The sequence below is a fragment of the Eubalaena glacialis genome, chromosome 1, assembly GCF_028564815.1.
Source record: "Eubalaena glacialis isolate mEubGla1 chromosome 1, mEubGla1.1.hap2.+ XY, whole genome shotgun sequence".
NCBI classification, from domain to species: domain Eukaryota; kingdom Metazoa; phylum Chordata; class Mammalia; order Artiodactyla; family Balaenidae; genus Eubalaena; species Eubalaena glacialis.
Genome location: NC_083716.1, coordinates 227643849 through 227664227, shown reverse-complemented (window position 1 = coordinate 227664227; position 20379 = coordinate 227643849). Strand labels below are relative to the sequence as shown.

At 38.1% G+C, this 20379-nt stretch overlaps 1 protein-coding gene across 1 annotated transcript in view; it reads right to left on the bottom strand.

Moving 5' to 3' along the window:
- The window catches only part of NYAP2 (neuronal tyrosine-phosphorylated phosphoinositide-3-kinase adaptor 2), a 245018-nt gene that overhangs the window by 140660 nt on the left and 83979 nt on the right, over positions 1-20379 (bottom strand). The window contains exon 2 of the mRNA XM_061205498.1: positions 7871-8172. Within this exon, the coding sequence (XP_061061481.1) occupies positions 7871-8172 (302 nt within the window). The remainder of the gene's footprint in view (positions 1-7870; positions 8173-20379) is intronic.

The window sequence follows — 20379 nt, the reverse complement described above, 5'->3', positions numbered from 1 at the left end:
TTTGTGTCAACTTGTACAGCAATAGAATACCTTCACAATTAATGCCCTGATCACAACAGACACTCGGGAAGTTTGAGCTTATTGGTCTCTCATGGAAGAATCCATCTGTGCCAAACAACATGGGTAAAAATTCTCTTATGAATCTAAGACACTGAGACAAATGAGGCCAAATCCAGATTGCTACTAAAAGGGTGTTGAGTGAGACCATATAGAGGCAGGGTAGTTCTTTGGACTAGAATCAATAGCCATGGCCAGGACCAAGAGAAAGATGATTTGACTTACAAACGGTTTCATTCATGGGTCTCAGGGTACATGAGGAAAAGATCACACACTAGATGTACAGCTCTGTCTCCGTCTGAGCAGCCTGGTATGACAGATGGCTTTTACACCAGGAAGCCTAGCAGCTTCTGATTCTGTCAACCTGGAAAGTGAAACCCAGGAATGTGGGCCTTCGATGACAATTCCCCATGTCTCATCCCATAAAACAAAACACTAGAACACTACCCAATGCCAAAACGATGGAGACTTTGAGAGCTTGTTTCCACTTCCCTTGTGTTTTCTTAGTGTGGTGCTAAATGGGGCTTTGAACACTTCTAGAAAGCACACTGTGACGTACAAGTGCCACTTGTTATGTGAAAAAAGGCACTAAGCCTGCAAGTTGCAGTCATTTAAATGAGTCATTGAAAACACCACTGAAAAGCCATCGCTGAGCCCTTTGAAAGAACAAAAACTGTTGGCGAGAAAGGACGTACCCTCTCAGGAAAAGATCCAAACAAATTCAGAAAGAGTTAAGCAGATACTCGAGAGGCCTAATATGTCAGCATTTTCTGAGCTTCTATCATCTCATTTACTTTCAAGGTCTGGCCCGGGAAATCTGGAACGCTACCAGCACTGTCGTAACTACCCTCTGCTATCCGAAAATACAGCCCAGTGCTGAGAGGAAGGGCAGCAAGGTTGCTGAGAATCTGCTATTCTTCAGGCTCTAAGCTATGTGCTTTGCTAATGGATTTTACCCCACTTTTTTTGCCTCCAAATTGGTAAAATGGATTACTTTTCCATTGTTATGTAACAAGTTACCATAAATGGAGCAGCTTAAAAATCAATACCACTCTATTAGCTCACAGTTCTATAGATCAGAAGTCTTGGCATGGCCAGAACCCAGAAGGCTGGGTTCTCTGCTCAGGCTGAAGTCAAGGTGGCAGCCAGTCTAGGTCCTTGTCTGGAGGTTCTGGAAGAAAATTCACTTCTAAGCCCATTCTTGTTGGCAGAATTCAGCTCCTTGTACTTATAGAACTGAAGTCCCTGTTTCCTTGCTGGCTTTTAGCCAGAGACTACCCTCTGCTGTTAGAGAGTGCCCACATTCCATGCCACATGGCCCCTTCCATCTTCAGGCCACCGATGGTATGTCAGTTCCAGGGAATATCCAGGGTGAATATACCAAGGAATAGGGAATTCTGGATAAATATCTTGGACAAGATTCCACCTACCACCTAAGACCAGGATTGCTATTCTCACTGTACAGATGAGGAAAATGAGGCTGTGAGAGACACTGTATTAAATGTTGGCAGCACTGATATGTCTGTTTGCCTCTGAAGCCCATGTTTTTCTAATATGTCATGCTGAGTCATAAAGGGAACAGTCTTAAATTTTTATATGAGTATCTTGTAAGGGTCAGAAATCTGGGCTAGTCATCGAGAAAGCAAAATCAAGTTTATGGCTGGCCCTGACTAGGGCTGATTCAGGTTCCCAAACTGGAATTCTGACCTGGTAAACCTGTAGATTCCCCACAATAAAAAGAGCAATCAACTTGTTTCTCCTCCTCTCTCCTCAAATGCTCACAGGTTGCTTACGAAGCTGTACATTGGTACAAAATCAGATTCAGGCACCTTTAAACTGTTAGCACTGAACAGCGAAAGAGCAAGAAATATTCTTTGTAGGAAAAAAACCACATTATTAAAATGTGTTAAGCTATTTCTTCCAGAGCTAAACAACTAATTACATGGAGGATGCTCACGAAGTTATCATACCAGATTTTCTGGTTTCTAGAAAAGATTCTTGTAAATCAGTGCTTGCTTTGTGATATGGATAGTGGGAAACAAGCTGAGCAGGAGAGTTGGAAACAAAATTGGTTGTAAGTAACATGAAAGAAAGGACCACTTCTGTTCACCACCAGATCTCCAGTACGACCAGGTAGGCACTCAAAGCATTGGCAGAATAAATGGCGGCATGAAAAGCAACATGGCTGAAGGCTGTAATCTACTTTGTTTGGTAACCTTGAGAGAGGGATTTGTGTTCGGTTTTGTTTTTAAGGCAGTGATTCTATAATGAACTTAGCCTTCCTTTGGCTCTGGCTCAACCACACAGTTCAAGTTTTTGAGGACAGTCAGATTCCAAATGTTCCTTCAGGTATTCCAATTTTTAATTCATGGATATGACTCTACCAAACATCTCTAGAAGGTGAAATCAGAAACCAGGAGAACTATCCCAGTTCATTGTTTTGTAAAGACAATCATGAAGCGTTATCATAAATTAAGAGTTGAGAATGGCTTGAAAGAAGAGTTTAAAACAAATGAAAGTTAAGAATACTTAGTTTTGGAGGTATGGGTGAAATGGAACAAACTTCCAGTTATAAAATAAATAAGTCCTGGGGATGTAATATACAGCATGGTGAATACAGTTAATAATACTGGATTGCATATTTGAAAGTAGCTAAGAGAATAGATCTTAAAAGTTCTCATCACAAAAAATAGGTAATATGTATGGTGATAGATGTTATCTAGACTTACTGTGGTGATCATTAGGCAACATATACAAATATTGAATCGTGTTATACAGCTGAAACTAACATAATGTTATTCCTTAATTATACTTCAAAAAAAGAATACCCTTAATCAACTATACTCCAATATATAAAAAAAGTTGAAAAAAAAAGAATACTTAAATTTTTTAAAGGAGTCTAAAGTGTTAGAAGTACTTGAAGTTTAATAAAAATGTTTTCCTCATTATACTAAATATATTTCTTTTCCTGTCCTATTTATTTTTATTGGAGTATAGTTGATTTACAATGTGTTAGTTTCAGGTGTACAGTAAAGTGATTCAGTGATACATATACATATATTCATTCTTTTTCAGATTCTTTTCTCATATAGGTTATCACAGAATATTGAGTAGAGTTCCCTGTGCTATACAGTAGGATCTTGTTGGTTATTTATCTTATATATAGTAATGTGTGTATGTTAATTCCAAACTCCTGATTCATCCTCCCTCCCTCGTTGCCCCTTTGGTAACCATACATTTGTTTTCAATATCTGTAAGTCTGTTTCTGTTTTGTAAACTATATGTCAATAAAATGGACAACCTAGAAGAAATGGACAAATTCTTAGAAAGGTATAACCTTTCAAGACTGAACCAGGAAGAAATAGAAAATATGAACAGATTAGTCACAAATACTGAAATTGAAACAGTGATTTAAAAAGTTCCAACTAACAAAAGTCCAGAACCAGATGGCTTCACAGGCAAATTCTATCAAACATTTAGAGAAGAGCTAACACCCATCCTTCTGAAACTCTTCCAAAAAATTGCAGAGGAAAGAACACTCCCAAGTTCATTCTATGAGGCCACTATCACCCTGATACCAAAACCAGACAAAGATGTCACTAAAAAAGAAAAGTACAGGCCAATATCACTGATGAACATAGACGCAAAAATCCTCAGCAAAATACTATCAAACCAAATCCAACAACACGTTAAGTGGATCATATACCATGATCAAGTGGGATTTATCCCAGGGATGCAAGGATTCTTCAGTATTCGCAAATCAATCAATGTGATACACCATATTAACAAACTGAAGAATAAAAACCATATGATCATCTCAATAGATGCAGAAAAAGCTTTTGATAATATTCAACACCCATTTATGATAAAAACTCTCCAGAAAGTGGGCATAGAGGGAACCAACCTCAACATAATAAAGGCCTTATACCTCCTATTTATTTTTAATATATATGCTACACTAAACTAAAATGTCATGTTATTCAAGCTTATTAATAGGTAGTAAGTACACATTTAAAATCGTATGAACTTACATTTGTATAGCAATTTCTTTTTATCATGCCCCATTGTGGCCATTAGACCACTGGCTTGTCATAAGCCTGTGAGGGAGGCAGTATGATCAGTTTTCAGTGCTTTATAATCATTTTAAAGGTAAAGAAACAGTCTCATTAGATCACTGGCCCAAAGTCAATGTTGGCCTGTAGATTCTAAGTACAGTCCCTTTTGCCTGTACCACAGAGCATCTCTAGGGATGATGCTACTGAGAAATGGGATACGTGTTGACCTGAGCAATGGGAACGCAGGATGAGAATTTGCACGGTTCCTGCTTTTTCTACATCCTACACAAGACACAGCTTCTCAGGCCTCTCCTCCTTTCTAGTTAACTCCCATTATTTCATCTGATCTTTCCTCAAACTAAGCAAGTATAACACTGAAGCAATACAAAGGACAATTAAAATATTTATCACATATTTATGATCAATTTATCTTCTCTACTGTACATGTTTTTAAAGGTGTTATTATAAAAGATCCTAAAATAGAATAGTAAATATATATTTTCAATATGACAGAATTACAATTTTTAAAAGCTAAATTATAATTTTCTTGGTATGTGAGTTTTGGTTGTATTCATAACTAAATTATTTTTTTCCTACTCTGAAAAGCTGTTTTGCTACAGGTCCAGTTCTTTTTTACTTTTAACCACAAGGAAGTCATAAGCCCCTACTTAAATAGAAGCTGGTTACCATGGAAATCATTCTAATGCCACTGAATCAATATTTTGATTTTGCTGACATTTAATGCAAAAAGACAGACTAAGATTTATAAAAGTCACTTTTCATCTTTGTTATAATTTTGATAGCTAGAAAAATTGTAAAGAAAACATATGTTCCGTAATGAACTCCAGTTAACTCACAATTATAAAGAATTGAGGATTCATAAAAGAACAATCTACATATTTATATAATTTTGGCTTTGAGTACACACATATGCATGCATGCATTTGGACTCAAGATTTTTTTCCCATGTCTCAACTGAGCCCTGATTCTCTCCTGTTATTGAATTCATAACTTGGTAGAAGAGATTTGAATATATCCAGTTTTGCAATTGCCTTTTGATTAAGTGTTCTGAAGAGAAGGTGAAATTTGCATTGAGAATCACTCTTCCACAGAAGTTGGCCATTTCTGCACTGAATCTAAATAGTCCATCTGGTCCATTGACCACCCTCAAAGAGGCACTACAGCTGAAGGCTCCTCAACCCATCCTTAGAGGTCCTTCTGAGGAAAGATGTTGAACTTGAACCTAGTGTTTAATAAGCCTCACTGACCATAAAGTAGTTTTCCAAGTCTGAGATAAGTCTTTGCTGCTGCTGTAATTTACTCACTGTCTCCTCTTCTGTCCTCAGAAGGAATAAAGATAACAGAGCTGCTGTCTTCTCTTTGATAACTAGCTATTTAGAGGCTTAGATCTTTAGATGGTGAAGGGATCTGAAAGAATTATGAGCTTCTCTACTTCAGGAATTAGCTACCTACAGCATCTCAAATGAATGGTAATGAGTTCTAGTCTTAAGACAATTGAATCACCACTCAAATGTTTCTTCTGTGGGACAATCATGATTTTCCACATGTGTCTACTTTGAATGCCCCAGGTCCCCTTCCTGGGGGGTTCTATTCAGAAGTTTATACATTACACTGCTTCCAGGAATGTTTCCAGGAGCATTACACCCCTGATAACACACTCCTTACTGTCTGCTTGCCTTGTCTGTTTCATTTTCCCCTCCCCTCCCAATGGGTCTTTTATTCCTCTTTATTCTTGAATCATTCTAGGCCCTCATCATTCAGAGACCACTGTTCCAAATCAGTAACCTGCTTTTGAAAGCAATCTAATGTAAATAATTATGCAGTTTTCTGGCAGTAAAAGTAGGAAAGGGGTGATTTTTGGAAACAAGATCACAGGATATAAAGAGAAATGAAAGGCACCGTATATCAATAGCAGAGGAAACCTAGGAACAATATTTAAAATTTACAAAAGGCAGATCTCTAGAGCCTTTTAGTTTATTAACAAGTAAATGAAACACCTAAATCGTCTCTAAAACATCAGTGTGTTACAAGTTGAAGGACATACTGATGACCTTGACTCATGAGAAAAAAGGCTCAGAATTCTAATCTATTCCAAGACATCAGAGGAACAATAGAGTTACCCAAACAAACAGACACACAGACACACACACATCTTCATTGCAATGATATTCATTATAGCAAAACAAACTGGAACCAACCTAAGACTTCATCAAAGAGATAATGATTAAATAAAGTATCATGATGTATATGCCCCTCCTAAAAATGGTGTTTCCCAACAAACTGAATGCCATGGAAAATAGTCACAAGAAAATAACTGAAAATATAAAACACAGAACTCTATGCACTAGGATTTCGATTTTGTAAATATACATATACACATGTTATTCACATATATAATTGCACAAACACACACTCATGATGTATTTTCACATATATGTGAAGTAGGAAAAAACTGAGCATAAGTGGAGATTTTCCCTATAGAATGCATGGATTCGCTCCATCTCCAGGCACTTATTTGTATTCTTCAATATACTCTGAGGCTTTTTTTTTTTTTTTTTTTTTTTTTGGCTAAATAGGCACTTGGACACCGATATGGGAGAAAGGAGAGATGAGGCTACTAGAAAAGATGGTACATGCTTCCTGGGCACCCGTCTCACGGACTAGGTTTGAGCTTCGGTGGAAGGATTAGAGCAGAAGATGAGGGGGCTTTTGTGAGCGACTGGGGAGCCCAGGTGACAAAGAAACCTACCCAGCTGAGGAAAGGACCACCTGGCTTCCACTCTCTGCTGCAAGCTACTGGGAAACTTGGAACACTGGGCGCTCAGGGGAGCCAACTGGGGAGAATGTCAGGGACAGACAGGGTAAGAGAAAGACCTTGGGACCTCATAGAGCCATGCTCTCAAGCTGGCCACTGACAGCACTGGAGAGCCTGAAGCATTTTCCACAACTGACACACAAAAATCTGAATGCGCCTGTATCAAAACACACTTGCAACTACTCTCCCACCAAGGGACTCTCAGGAAAAACTCAGGAAAGCTGAAACTTATTTATTCAAGCAAGGCTAAAGAGCTGGTGAGATATGGTGTTAACCTGGCCTAATTTATAATCATAGACCAGCAAGGAGACTAAGATATATTTGATTTATGTATTTCATGGCTGAGGAAAAATATAAATATAGGTAGAAATAGAATAGAGATTGAAGTAGAGACTTTAATATGTATACATGCACACGTGTGTGTATACTACAAACGTACACACATACATGCATAAATTCATATTCACTGGAAGGAAGTACAGCAAAATGTTAAAAAAAAAGATCATTTCTAAATATGATTACAATTTTTCTTCTTTATATTTTCCTGCATTACAAAGCTCCCTAATGTTCACATGATACTTCTATAATCATACAAATAATACTAATAAAAGCAAGAAAATATAAATTTTAGACATATTGCTAGGCAAAATAATTTTCTAATGATTCAAAGCTTTAAGGGGGCTAGAAAACTCATATATTGCTTTCCCTTTCCGATGATATAAATTAAATACATTTTCCTGGGTGTCATTTGACAACACACAGATAAATAGCCGTCCCCCCCTTGATTCCTCTTTTCTAAGACTCAGGGGGAGGGAGACAGGGCTATGCGACCCAGGGAGGAAGGCAGATGCTGGTTAGTATGCGGACCCGGACACGTGACCTGACGTCTCTTTCTAAGTGAAGTGGGCCTGGCGGGTTTTACCTTCGTTCCGCTCGGGGCCTTTGCCGCTCTTACTGGCCGCCGTGCTGTTGACCGTCTCGGACGACGTGCTCAGCTTGGTGCTGGGGTCCCGCTTGGGCTTCGGGGGTGGTTGTCTCCGGGAGCTACAGCTGCTGTCATCGTCTGTGCCCCCGACCGAGTGCAGCGACTGCGACCTCACAGAGAAGCCACTGGAGCAAGGATGGGGCAGCCTGTCCTGAGGAGCGGGCATCGTCATGAATCCCATGCGGAAGTGTTTGCCCACGTAAGTTCCTTCGTGGCCTCGCCCTACTTCTCCACCTATGCTGTAAAAGAAAGACGAAACCCGCGCCAAGTGAGCCAGGATGTGCAAGATCATGGGCACAAGCGTATCTATAACTGTTGATAGTTCACATTTTAACTTGACACTGGTGAAGAAACGTTTCCAATAACATGAGAATATTCTATGCTTTTGCATTCAATATGACAGTAAAGCAAATACAATTTGATCATAATCAGAAATTCTAGTATCCTGGTATCCACATACTCTCAAAATAGTATTCCAAAAAAAAAAAAAAAAAAAAAAAAGCTACCACATAGCACATTTCATCTTCAATTGCTTTTCTTTACTTGCAGGTAAATCTTGTCTGTGGCTTAAAAAGGCAACAAGAATTCCTTGTGACAATGACTTGTAGACTGCCTTTTTTTTTTCTTTTTTAATTTTTATTGGAGTATAGTTGATCTCCAATGTTGTGTTAGTTTCAGGTGTACAGCAAAGTGAATCAGTTATCCATATACATATATCCATGCTTTTTTAGATTCATTTCCCATATAAGCCATTACAGAGTATTAAGTAGAGTTCCCTGTGCTATACAGTAGGTTCTTATTAGTTATCTATTTTATATATAGTAGTGTATATATGTCATAGACTTTTGGCACATGACTGAGGTCAAGGGGGCAGCATTTGAAACTCTTCTCCACTTCATCAAGATCATCTCTACTTTTACCTAGTTAATACAGAGGGAAAAACAAAACAACAACAGCCACAAAAGGGGTTCTGTTACCAGTACAAGGGGGCAGAGAGAGATAGGAAGTGAAGAGGAGGTAAAGGAAGGAAGGGAAGGAGGGAGGGAGGGAGGGAGGAAGGAAAGAAGGAAGGAAGGAAGGAAGGGGAAAATACTTGCTTAAATCAATAGAATAATTGTTAATCTCTCTCAGGTTTCCAGAATCCTTTGGTTACACTAGTAACTTAGTTCTACTAATAAATTAGTCTCAGAGAATAAAATAGCAGCATCTAATAAAGAGATGTATCAAGAGTTAAAATCTCATCCGATCCTAGGATTGTTCTATTCAGAGTATGCAAAGTTTTCAAATGTAAGGTTTTTAAGTTTTACATTGGAAAGTTCGAACAGAAATTTTAAAGTATATAAGAAAACTCTCTCAGCTTGAAGCTCAGTTAATCATATAGGAAATGACTGTTGGGTGCCTTTCTATTCTATTAAGTAATGGTGACCCTATGAAGAAAAAGGACATGAATGTCAATATGAATTTTTAAGAGAGGCTTTTCTAGAGTTTTCCCCATTTTTGCTCATTCATCAATAAAGAAGACAAAAAGAAGAATTGTTAGAAATATTTGGTTGATTTTCTTAGACATGTATGAAGTAAAAAAGTATCTTTGAGTATATGAATTTTGGAAGCCTGTTGAGTCTACCTTTCCAGATATAAATTTATTTGGGCCTTTTTTTAATCGTAATTTTAGCTGGCTCTTTATTGTATCTTTCATGACTCTAATGTTTGTCATACATTTTACATTCCAGTGGGAAGAATCATGGTAAATATTTGTTTTTCCCCCTTCGCTGAAGGAGTTATGACAATTATATGACCCTTGTGAATAGAGCCAGAAAGGATTCAACAAGAATATGTGACTCTGATTCTGGTATTTAATTCTGATCACAACTTGCTATTCAACCACAAATGTTTTTTTATATTTATTTCATTTTTTTCCTGAGTATTATGAGTCGATATTCAGATACTAGATATACTATCTTTGCAAAGCAAAATGAAGAAATATCAGTGCACTAACCAAAGCAGTGGATATCTAGAAGCATGAATGAAATCAAGGAAATGTCTAAGTGGAAGTTTTCACATCGTAGTGGTCAGTATCCTAAATCCGTGTAGTGTTTTCACGCATTTCACGTTCTGTGCTTTCTTCAAGAACATCAGCCAAAAATTAAACTAGAATAAATTCAGATGGAATGGTTTGTGAAAAATCAGTAAGAATTTAAGGCAGAATGGTGTGGTGGAGGTGAGATCAGGGTGTGATGGAATGGGAAGATTTGTCATTGATTTGTGATGATTGTGACCTTAATCTTTCTCATAGAAGATGAAATATTTGATCTCATCTAACTTTGCCTCAATCATTTTGCATGTCTTTTCTTTATTTCTGCTGCCATATCACTGAATAAAAGGTGCTTTGAGGATTATTTAGACAGTCATTCCCAGTAACATATCCACGTGAGGGGATTTATGCATGTATTAATGCACATAGGCATTTATGAGAGTTATGAGGAATAATTGTATCAGCAATTTCTCTGTTACTTTTGACCTAAATAGGGCCTGCACATTTTCTCAGACAGATAATTAGCACTGCTGCTTCAAAATTACATTTTTTCAGCATAAAACAATTTCCTGTAACTCTCTATCCTTTTGTTCATATGTGTAATGTATACACACATAGACACACACACACACACACACACACAAACACTTTTTCCAAAGAGAAATTCAGTGTATGCTTTAAACAATGGCAGGTCTCAGGTACAAATTCAATTTGACCAGGCTGTGAATGCAGGATGAAGATGTGGGGCTAAGGTAAGTTGGATAGAAAGGCCATTATCTAAGGCTAAGGATAAGCAATAAAGGTTATGGTACACCTAGGTTCAAGAGACCAGTAAAGATGATTAATCTAAAGGAAATTGAAGATTATGAAACATAGCATACAACTAATTCCTGAATTTAGGATAGCACCATGTGGAGTTTTTAAAAATTCCTAGACCCATACTAAGGACAAATACCTAATCATATTTGTTGAATCAGAATCTCTGTAGCCAGTTAGCCATACTCTGTAGCCAATGAGTTTCTTAAAAAACTATATCCAGATGTTTTTGATGTAGTCAATCCAGAAACCCCCAGAAACATTAAGAACAATAGTTAGAGACATTAATGAGCAGACATCTGTTAGTTAGAAACAGCCAGGGAAACAGAGTTATCAGAAAGTGGGACAAAGGAGACTTACCAGAGACCAGGCAAAATATCACAGATAAGACAAGGTACAATGTATTAGTCAGATCTTGTTAGGTTATCCTGAAGTAACAAATAATCCCCTATTCTTAGTTATTTTGAACAACACAGGTTTACTTCTTGCTTGTATTCATTGGGTCAGCTGTGCATCAGCTGTGGCTGTATTCCACATGTCTTTTTCATTCTCGGATCTAGCCCCTACTGAGATATGTTCTCATGGCAGAGAGAGAAAAGCACTCACGGAACCACAGTGTCTCTTTTTTTTTTTTTTTCTTTTGTGACTTTCTTTTATTGCCCCAGTAACAGAAATACTTCGGCACTCTGAAAAATAAAGTAAAGGTAAAGGTTTTTATTATATTTGTGGGTTTTCTCTTTAATCTCCCATAGTCTCAATGTTGTTCTTCTAAAACAAAGTAGAATTTAGTGATTAGGGAACTCTACCTTTCACGTCTGCCCTTTTGGAAGCAAAATGCTGAGAGCCATCGGAGAAAGCAAACTGGTCAGCGTGTGCGTGGCCAGTGGCTCTTGTCAGCCAGAACTAGGAAGGGACCGACGCAATCCTGAAATACTCATGCATATGTTTTGGTAAACTAGGGGTCATTTCCTCCAATCTTGGCCGGGGGTCAAATTTCCCCTGCGTTGTGGAGCATAGGAAACCAGTATCACTTCAAGCAGCAGAAATAATACTGGGGACTTGAGCCAGAAACTGAGTTTTGATCCATTAGCATTATTTAAGCCTCACACAGTGTCTCTTAAAGCTTCTGCTCAGATGGGGCATGTAATCTTGAACTCACATTCCATTGGCTAAAAGCAGTCTTATGGCCAAGTTTGATGTCAGTGGAGTGGGGATAGATTCTCTTCCAACAGGAAATCACTGCAAGTTACATGACAATATGTGGGGAGGCATAATCCTCTTCCAGGTAGGGGACCAAATACAGGTACAGCACTTGTAGCATATGCCTGTGAGATCTCCCTTCAAGAGGGAACTTGACATTAGGAATGAAGGTAGCTGACAACTAGTGACCCATTGAGGGGTTTTGTGCTTCTTGCCCCCATAATTCTGGTCTCTACCTAGTTAGAAGTCTTTGTCTCCAAAGCGGGCATACTCTTTCTCGAAGATACAGTAAGGATCCCATTGAACAACAAGGTTATAGCTGCCTCCTAAGTAATTTGAGCTCCCTTTGTATAGTGGCCAGCAGACAAGAAGACAGGTCTCCATTGTGGAAGAGATCACGGACCCTGATCAATAGGAAGAGGCGGAGCTGCTGTTACAAGATGGTTCAGAGAGAAAAATGTATGGGACCCCTCTGGTTACTCCCTTGCCCAGCTGTGAGTTTGAAAGGTCACCTGCAGCAACCTGGCCCGAGAAGGTTTTGTTGACCAGATGTCCCAACCTCTCGTTAAATTAGTCTCACCACTGGGCAAGCCACTGAGACCAGCAGAGGTGTTAGTTGAGAGTGAGAGAGAGGTGAATTTAGAATAAGTGTGGGAGGAGGGAGATAATGCATATCAATTGCAACCCCCCTATGAACTGCAGTGAAAGGAGCTATAGTTTCTCACACCAACTGTCCCCTTGTAAGTTTTCCCTCATGAAGCATCAAACAGGATCCATGAAAGAGCTGGTCCCCAAACCTGCAGAAGAGCATCTGCTGAGCATAAGGGGTGAATTGTGGCAGCCATGAAACTTCTCTAAGGACAGCACTTAGCTGACAGCCACCAGCCATAGAGTCTTCAAATCGGATGCAGCATTTAGGTCAAGGCCACTCTGCCCATGGAAAGCTCCTAGCTAACAGCTGAGCATATGAGGTATGGGACCTGGCTATTTCTGCCCAGCGTGGGAGTCCTTGTGTCTGAGTTTCCCTGTTGGGTTGGCTGAGACTTCCCCATAGCTACACCATGGTCTGAAGCTCTTCCTATCCAATTATTTTTCCTTCCCCTTCTCCTTTCACAGGTGTCATGCTACATTGTGGTCTGAGGCTTTTTCTGCCTGTTCCTGCTCCCTCCTTATCCCAGGCAATCTCCTCAATAAATCTCTCCCTCTAAATTTCATCTATCTTGGTATCTGCTTTCTGGAGGTCATGAACAAACATACTTGGGAACGATCATACAATCTATGACATTCAGAAACCAAAGAAGCAAGAAAGAGAAAGCCTAATAACAAAAGTGAGACCCCAGAAATAAGAAATGCCTGTGAAAATAGGACAGTCTCTTGCTTCAGACTGAGTATTTAAATGCTGGTTGGGAAAGTAGGAACTAACTCCACTATAGGAATACTTGGCTTGAAGTGAAAGTTACGTGGGCTGAAGAAAGCAGTCTTTTTGCAGTAAGACTCTAGTGCTCAAGATAGATTAAGCCTGACACATCACATGTTATAAAAATAAAAATAAGTTTCATAACCCTGAATTTAAAGAAGTACACTTTTTCTCACACAATGAAGGTAATGTTGCAAGACGTAGTTGTCTGTTGGTTTGTTTATTATAAAATTAAAAAAAATAAAGTACTACTTAAATCAAAGTAAGTTGTTTTCCTAGAAGTAATTGATAAAATATTTGTAAACTTCTCCAAAAAAGTTATTGGCTTATGAACAGGCCTGGACATTTGAGCTCTGGAATCACTGAGTTGTGGTTTCTATCCTCAGCTCCACCATTTAGCACCTCTACTTTAGTTGCTGATCCCAAAGACCATTTCCTTAAGAGATAAATAGTAGTATTAGCCTCATGCAATTGTTATCAAGTTTGCCTGAAATGCTACACATGAAGCATTTAGCATGGAATCTGACATATCATATGCAGTCAATAATTTTAGCTTTACCATTCCTACTTTTAAATCCTGTCCTCCTGAATTTTGTTTATGGGATCATAATGTGCAATGTAAGGCCATATCTCTAAAAAAAGTGGTATGTGGTACCATGTAACCTCAAAAAACTGTGCACAAAGTCAAAACAAAATCTTACATTTAACTCAAGATAATCTAGGCAAACATAGTCTCCATGTTCTTAACTTTCTTCAGTACTTGCTTTGATGTTTTTTTAAAGTACCCGTTGATCGGGATTGACAAAGAAAGGTACAAAACAAGAACTTCAGAGCTGCTTCGACAATGCTATTCAATAGAGATTGTTACTTGTCTTGCTGTCTTCTTGAAAATCCATCAACATTAATGTTTTATGTCTCCTTCTGAGAAGTGCTTCCTTTCAGAGATGAAAACACAACCCCTGAGAAGGGTGAGCTGCTAAGGTGAGATGTCAACTCTAAAAGTGATAGAGGCACTGCTTCTCTGTGTCATTTTGAAGCAAATATGCCAATATCTCATAGTAGAGTATTCCTGGGAACCACTGGAAAAAAAAAAAACCAGAATCCCGGTTCATATGTATACCCTCTTTCTAGGATATCTAGGAAGTCGGGATACAAACAGAGGTGTTACCTAGGAGTTTGCTTCTTGCTTGGAATTTTTTTTTGTAACAGTTCTGTGAAGCTAAGCTCAAAAAATCCATCTCTGACACTGATGCGTAATCCAGTATATTTTTACCTTTGCAAAGTTCTGAACCCCCTGGAATTTTTTCTGTTGATTTTTCAAGAAGATGTCTTTATCTGATATTAGGGAAAGGGATTATTCAATCATAAAGTAAATGGGGTAAATCTGAAAGGGAGGTGGAGACTATATCTCTAAAGGCGATAGTAAAATTTACCTGTGGGCAAGTTTACCACTGTCATCTGCTAAATATTCAAATCTTCCATGTTAGGCATTTTTACAATGAATGGGCAGAAGGAAATCAATATTGAGATTTTATTCATTAAAATTACTACTTAAAAAGTTTACATTTGATGCTGTCTTCCTCTTGCCTTCTCTGCAGATACACAAGACCTAACACTGATGACCCTATGCTGCCCTGTGAGTCCCGCTAGCCCACTCACCAGGGGGACCCCCACTCTAGAACTTGCCCTTTCCCCCCTCAACACTGGCCTCTTCTAGGTATCATTTCCAGCTAAAACAATCTGTGCTTATGAAAAATTATACATAGAAAGAGCCAAAAGATTGGTATGTTACACTTTTTCCTATTTTGACAGGCAATATGCCTCAACCCATAGTCTGACTGTTAAGAGAGACGTGTGATTCATTACATCCTCCGTGATTTTTGGCAGATGGAAATTGTCATACAATTCATCATCCCAGCCCCATTAGGCCTTGATGAGTACAAGTGGCACTTCACATCCACTCACCTTGAGCTTCATACAGGCAGGAGTCCTGTCTTCTCGCTCACTGTTATAAACACTGTCACATTATAGGTGCTCAAACATACTTGTTTTATGAAGGAAAAAAATGAAGAAAGGAAGTAAATCCACTTTGGAGATAGATTAGATACATAGATAGGTACATACATACATACAAACACACATATATAGGTACATAGATACATAGATACATACATACATACACACATAGATAGATAGGTACATAGATAGATAGATAGATAGATAGATAGATAGATAGATAGATAGATAGATAGATAGATAGATAGATAGATGATAGAGGGCTTAGAGAATTTTGTGGACACTTGTCATTTGTGCTTCCAAAGGATTCAGTCTCCCTAATTCTGGCAATGATAATTCCTACGTGGAGATCAGTCTTCTTCCTCTCAGTCTAACATGTTACACAGACTCAGCCAATCAATCACTAGACCCGCCTGGCCACCATGACTATTGTAGGGACTGGCAAACTGGTTGAATCAGAGTAAACCTGGGCACTGGGTAGCATCTCAAAATGCCTCAGCCCTCTTGCCACTACAAATAGAGACTAGTGGAACCAAGTCTGTGGCATCGTAGACCTGGATCTAGATGTGCCTGCAGCTAGGCAAATCCTAGGGCCCTTCAGTTTTGTCAAATACTAAATTCCATTTTGTTGAAGCCCGATTTAGTTGGGTTTTCTGGCACTTACATTGGAATACAGTCCTAAATGAGCCAGTACAATGCAGCAATTACTAAATAAATATTATTGGCTAACATGTCAGAAAATGCAGTTGATATCAGGAAATGACTAGGAATGACACAGGGCAGGAAATGAATGCATCATTCTTATTTATTGCTGGAAAATATCCTTCCTTTTTAACAGTATAAGTGGAAAAAATTAAGTGCCGAATAGGTTTGCCCCATATATATATTTTTGATCATGCAGTACACTTTGATGTGGAAACTTGGCTCCAGTAACATTAAACTGTGTTCATATTTTCTTCCAAATTGTTCACTCACCATTACCCTCAATGTCTTCCCTGAGCCCCACTTGCTTATTCAAAGCCATAACCTGTGGATTTCTTGCCTTAGGCACAAACATTCATTTTCACCACTTCATATCCTCCATGATATCTATTTTCTACTTTTGTGCTCCTAATATCTTAACTCTTCCTCATGTTTCTCCAGACATCAATTTCTGGTGTCTGGCTATTTATTGATGCTTCTTGGATCTTAAGGTCAAGTGTTAAAAACGGGATCTTTACACACCTTTTTATTACCTGCTGTGGTGAACTATAATAGCAAAACAAAACTAAATAAAACAAAACAATGGGAAAAAAGAAACCTGTCCCGAAGAGAAGGAATTCAGTTTCTAACTCCAGATGTTATATTTAAAATTGATATACTTAAGCACTATATTATTTCTCTTTGCTAAGATACTTCAACTCTGCCCAAAATTTGGTGTCTCAGAAAGAATATTAAATATGTAATCAACCATTGAGTAGCTACCTGATTTTAGGTAGGAGGCACATACTTTCTGAGTTTCCATTACCTTTATCTTTATATGAGGGAAATACTTTCCAGAGTTGTTATAAGAAATTAAAATAAGGTTAAAAAATGTCAAGGACACCTAGGAAGGTGTCCAATACAAGTTGAGGCTAGACAAATATTAAGGCGCCTTCCCTAACTTCCTGGTTTGCCAGGCAACTCTGTATCAGTTTTTACCTTACTGTATCCAGTTATAAGGAGGGCATTTTAATGATAAATTTCCAACCTATGGCACCATAAAAGAAAAAATACTTTAACAGTATAAGGGCATTTTGCTTATTTCTGTAAGAGGGCTTTGACAATAATTGTCAGGCAATACACTTCCAAATCCAAATTAGGGGAGAAAAAAGATCTTGCTTGAAAATGAAGGAAAAGTAACAAAAATAAATAATTTATCTTTTCTGTCATAATTGTGGGTATAATATAGAGTTGGGCAAATTTTTGAATGGATTTTATGGTTTTTTTCTGTCAAAACTCCATGATAATTCAAGATTTTTATGAAAGTTAGGGCTTAAGGTAATCATGGCTAGACTTATGCTTGAAAAACAAATATGTCATTATTTATCATAAGTGCTTATTGCCAAGAGTTTGAAGTTGATATTGCAGCCCATTGATTTAATGCTTAGTCATAAAATAAAGTGAGGAGGTTAGAGTGGGGAGTAGAGAGATTTTTTTAACCTTTGTCAAAGCTCCTATTATTCACTTCTGAGAGATGGGACTGAAATCTAATGTTTATTAAAGCCAGAACAAATTCTATGGAACATCTTTAAAAGACTTATTTTTTACTTGAAACATGTCGAGTGCTTTTAAGATTAGCATATGTTATTATCTATGGTATTTTTGAATCTAAAATTAAAACATTCCTCATTTGTATATACAAATAATACTTCTCTACTCCTTAAAGTGTCATGGCTTGAAGAAGAGACAGTATATGGAAAATTCAAATCATATAATGATATTCAGATTCAACTTAGAATGTAGTTTACAGAAGTTCACATCGTGGGAGATCTTTTCCAAAAATTCAACCAAAGAAGGGGAGGTTCTGGAAAATATATTTTTTTATTTGTGTCTTCAAAACTAACATAAGCTTTGAATATGGTTTGAGAACATGCCAAGTTTTCACAAATGAGTTTAACTAACCATATGTGGCTCATTTCTCAATCTAGAAGTAGAAGCTAGAAATACAGAATGTTAACATATAACAGCCTTGAACTTCCTGAGTAGAAGGCTAACTTAATGCCAGTTTAAAGTATAGTGATGAGTTTGGCTTTCTAAAAGTATCATTTTTATGGAGGAAGAAACAATTCCCTGTTTTGAGGCATTTAATTCATTTACTCACCATTTATTCACAAAGTATTTGAATGCCTACTCTTTGCTGGGCAGTGACCAGAGCAGAGGGGTCCGTGTCCTCAGGGCATCACAGGCTATTGAACCAGCATGATTTAAGTGCCATGCGATCAGATGTTCTCTCAGAGGAAGTACCAGGCAAGTGCAGTGGAAGCACAAGTCGTGGGGCCCCAACCATGGCTGAGGGTCTGGGAAGTCCCATGGGAGAGGAAGTGGCTTTTCAGCTCATGCAGAGCATGAGTAAGACTTAATCAGATAAGGGAGAGAAGTGGAGAGAAGAGAATACAGACATTTGGAATTTTTGCAGACATTTGGAATCGAGAGAAAATGAGAAATTAGAGTTATTTGGGTAGAACTTCATTGGACCTGTTTGTCTTGTAATTCCAGTGGCTGGAACTGTACTTGGCTCAAAGAGGGTACCCAGTAAACATTTATTAACTAAATGAATGGAGAACTGTATATATGATTGGGCATAATTCAAGAATAAACTCCCAGGCTTCTTAAGCACCAGGACGGATGAAGTTTTACTTAATTTCCTCCTTTCCTTCACTTGCCATTTTCTTAGTTTATGATGAAGGAGAAAGGAAAAATCTGAGAATACTCGCACACTGTTAATTCTTGTCCTTGTTATGAGTAATCCGAATGCAGGGATCAGCTTAATCCCCTCTTCTCCATCTCCCCTGGTCTGCCTGGGTTTAGGTGCTCATAATTTCAGGACTAAATTAATGCAATTGCCTCTTAGCGGATCTTTCTCCACGGTGCTGCCAGATTTAGCCTTGTAAGTGCAGATTTGCTCATGTCACTCCCTAAATTAAAACCCTTTGATAGCTTTTCTATTTCTTCAGACGAAAAATCCAAACTTTTATGTGACACTCATGGTCTTTTCAGATTTGGATCCTATACCAAGTCTCATCTGCAACATTCTCCCTCCTTGAACTTTAAATTACCCTAATATACATGTTCCCACTTTAACTTTGTTCCAGATTGTTGATTCAGGGATAAAGTTCAAGATTGACTGTATGCAAAGGGTGGCAATGAGTCTTGAGGACACAGACAGGTTAAATTGTGACCTCAGCCAGCAGTCATGCTGCTCTGTCTGCTTGAGCTTCTTCCTTTGGCTAAATCATGTTTAAAGATCTAATTCAGATGTGGTTTCCTTGACAAAGGCTTGTATTATCAGCCAGGCTTTTTCAAGGTTGATCTCCAGGCCTCTGGCTGTCAGGGCTGTCAGACAGCTCTGTCCTTCTCCGTATCAGAGCACCTCCTCTATGGCACTCTACGGTTGTCATCTGTGAGTTGATCTCTTCTGGTCTGTGAGCTGCTTGAGGGACAGACCATGAATTATTTGCAGCAAGTGTAAAGTAAGTAGAGATAATAGAAGGGAGGGAAAGATATGATCCATGAAAAATTGCTTGATATTTTCAGAGCCTTTCTTTTTAAAAACTCTTTGACTTAGGCATTTTCAAACTATCATTAGAAAGAAAAGCTGGCAGGACACTATGTGACTCAAGTATCCAATAATTATTTTCACTGTTGAAACAAAATGGAGCCTTCTAATAGCTACCTGTCATATGTTTATAGACAATCTGGATGCCTGAGATAACACAGTGGAAACCTCTAAACTAATTTTTATTTAACAAATCCCTGGATTAGATCTAATTCTTCTTTAACTTCGTAAAACATTTTGATCAACAGCCATGGCATTCTGAATGCCCATGGTTGATAGGTAGGCTCACTCACTTACGCTCAGAAGACTGAATTGTATGCTGATGATAGTTAGTTAAGTTTGCTCTCAAAACTGCTCATGTCAATTGCACTTGTTGCTGTAATTATATTTTCAAATAGTATATAAATCAAAGAAACATGAGTTTGAAAAATTAGTGAGAATTTCTCTGAAAACTCTGTTGAAAAAACTATGTCAGTGGTTTGGAAGATACTCAATAAAAGGAGGTTTACTAAAAAAAATATGGTCTGGTTGGATGTGGTGAGATTATGGTAAATCTGTTAAATCTAAAAGGAGTCTGAACTATGTTTGTTTGTTTGCTTGTTTTTCCAAATGTCTTTAAATTGGGGCTCAGCTTTAAGGAAACTGAAACCAAATTAAAAAGTGAAAAG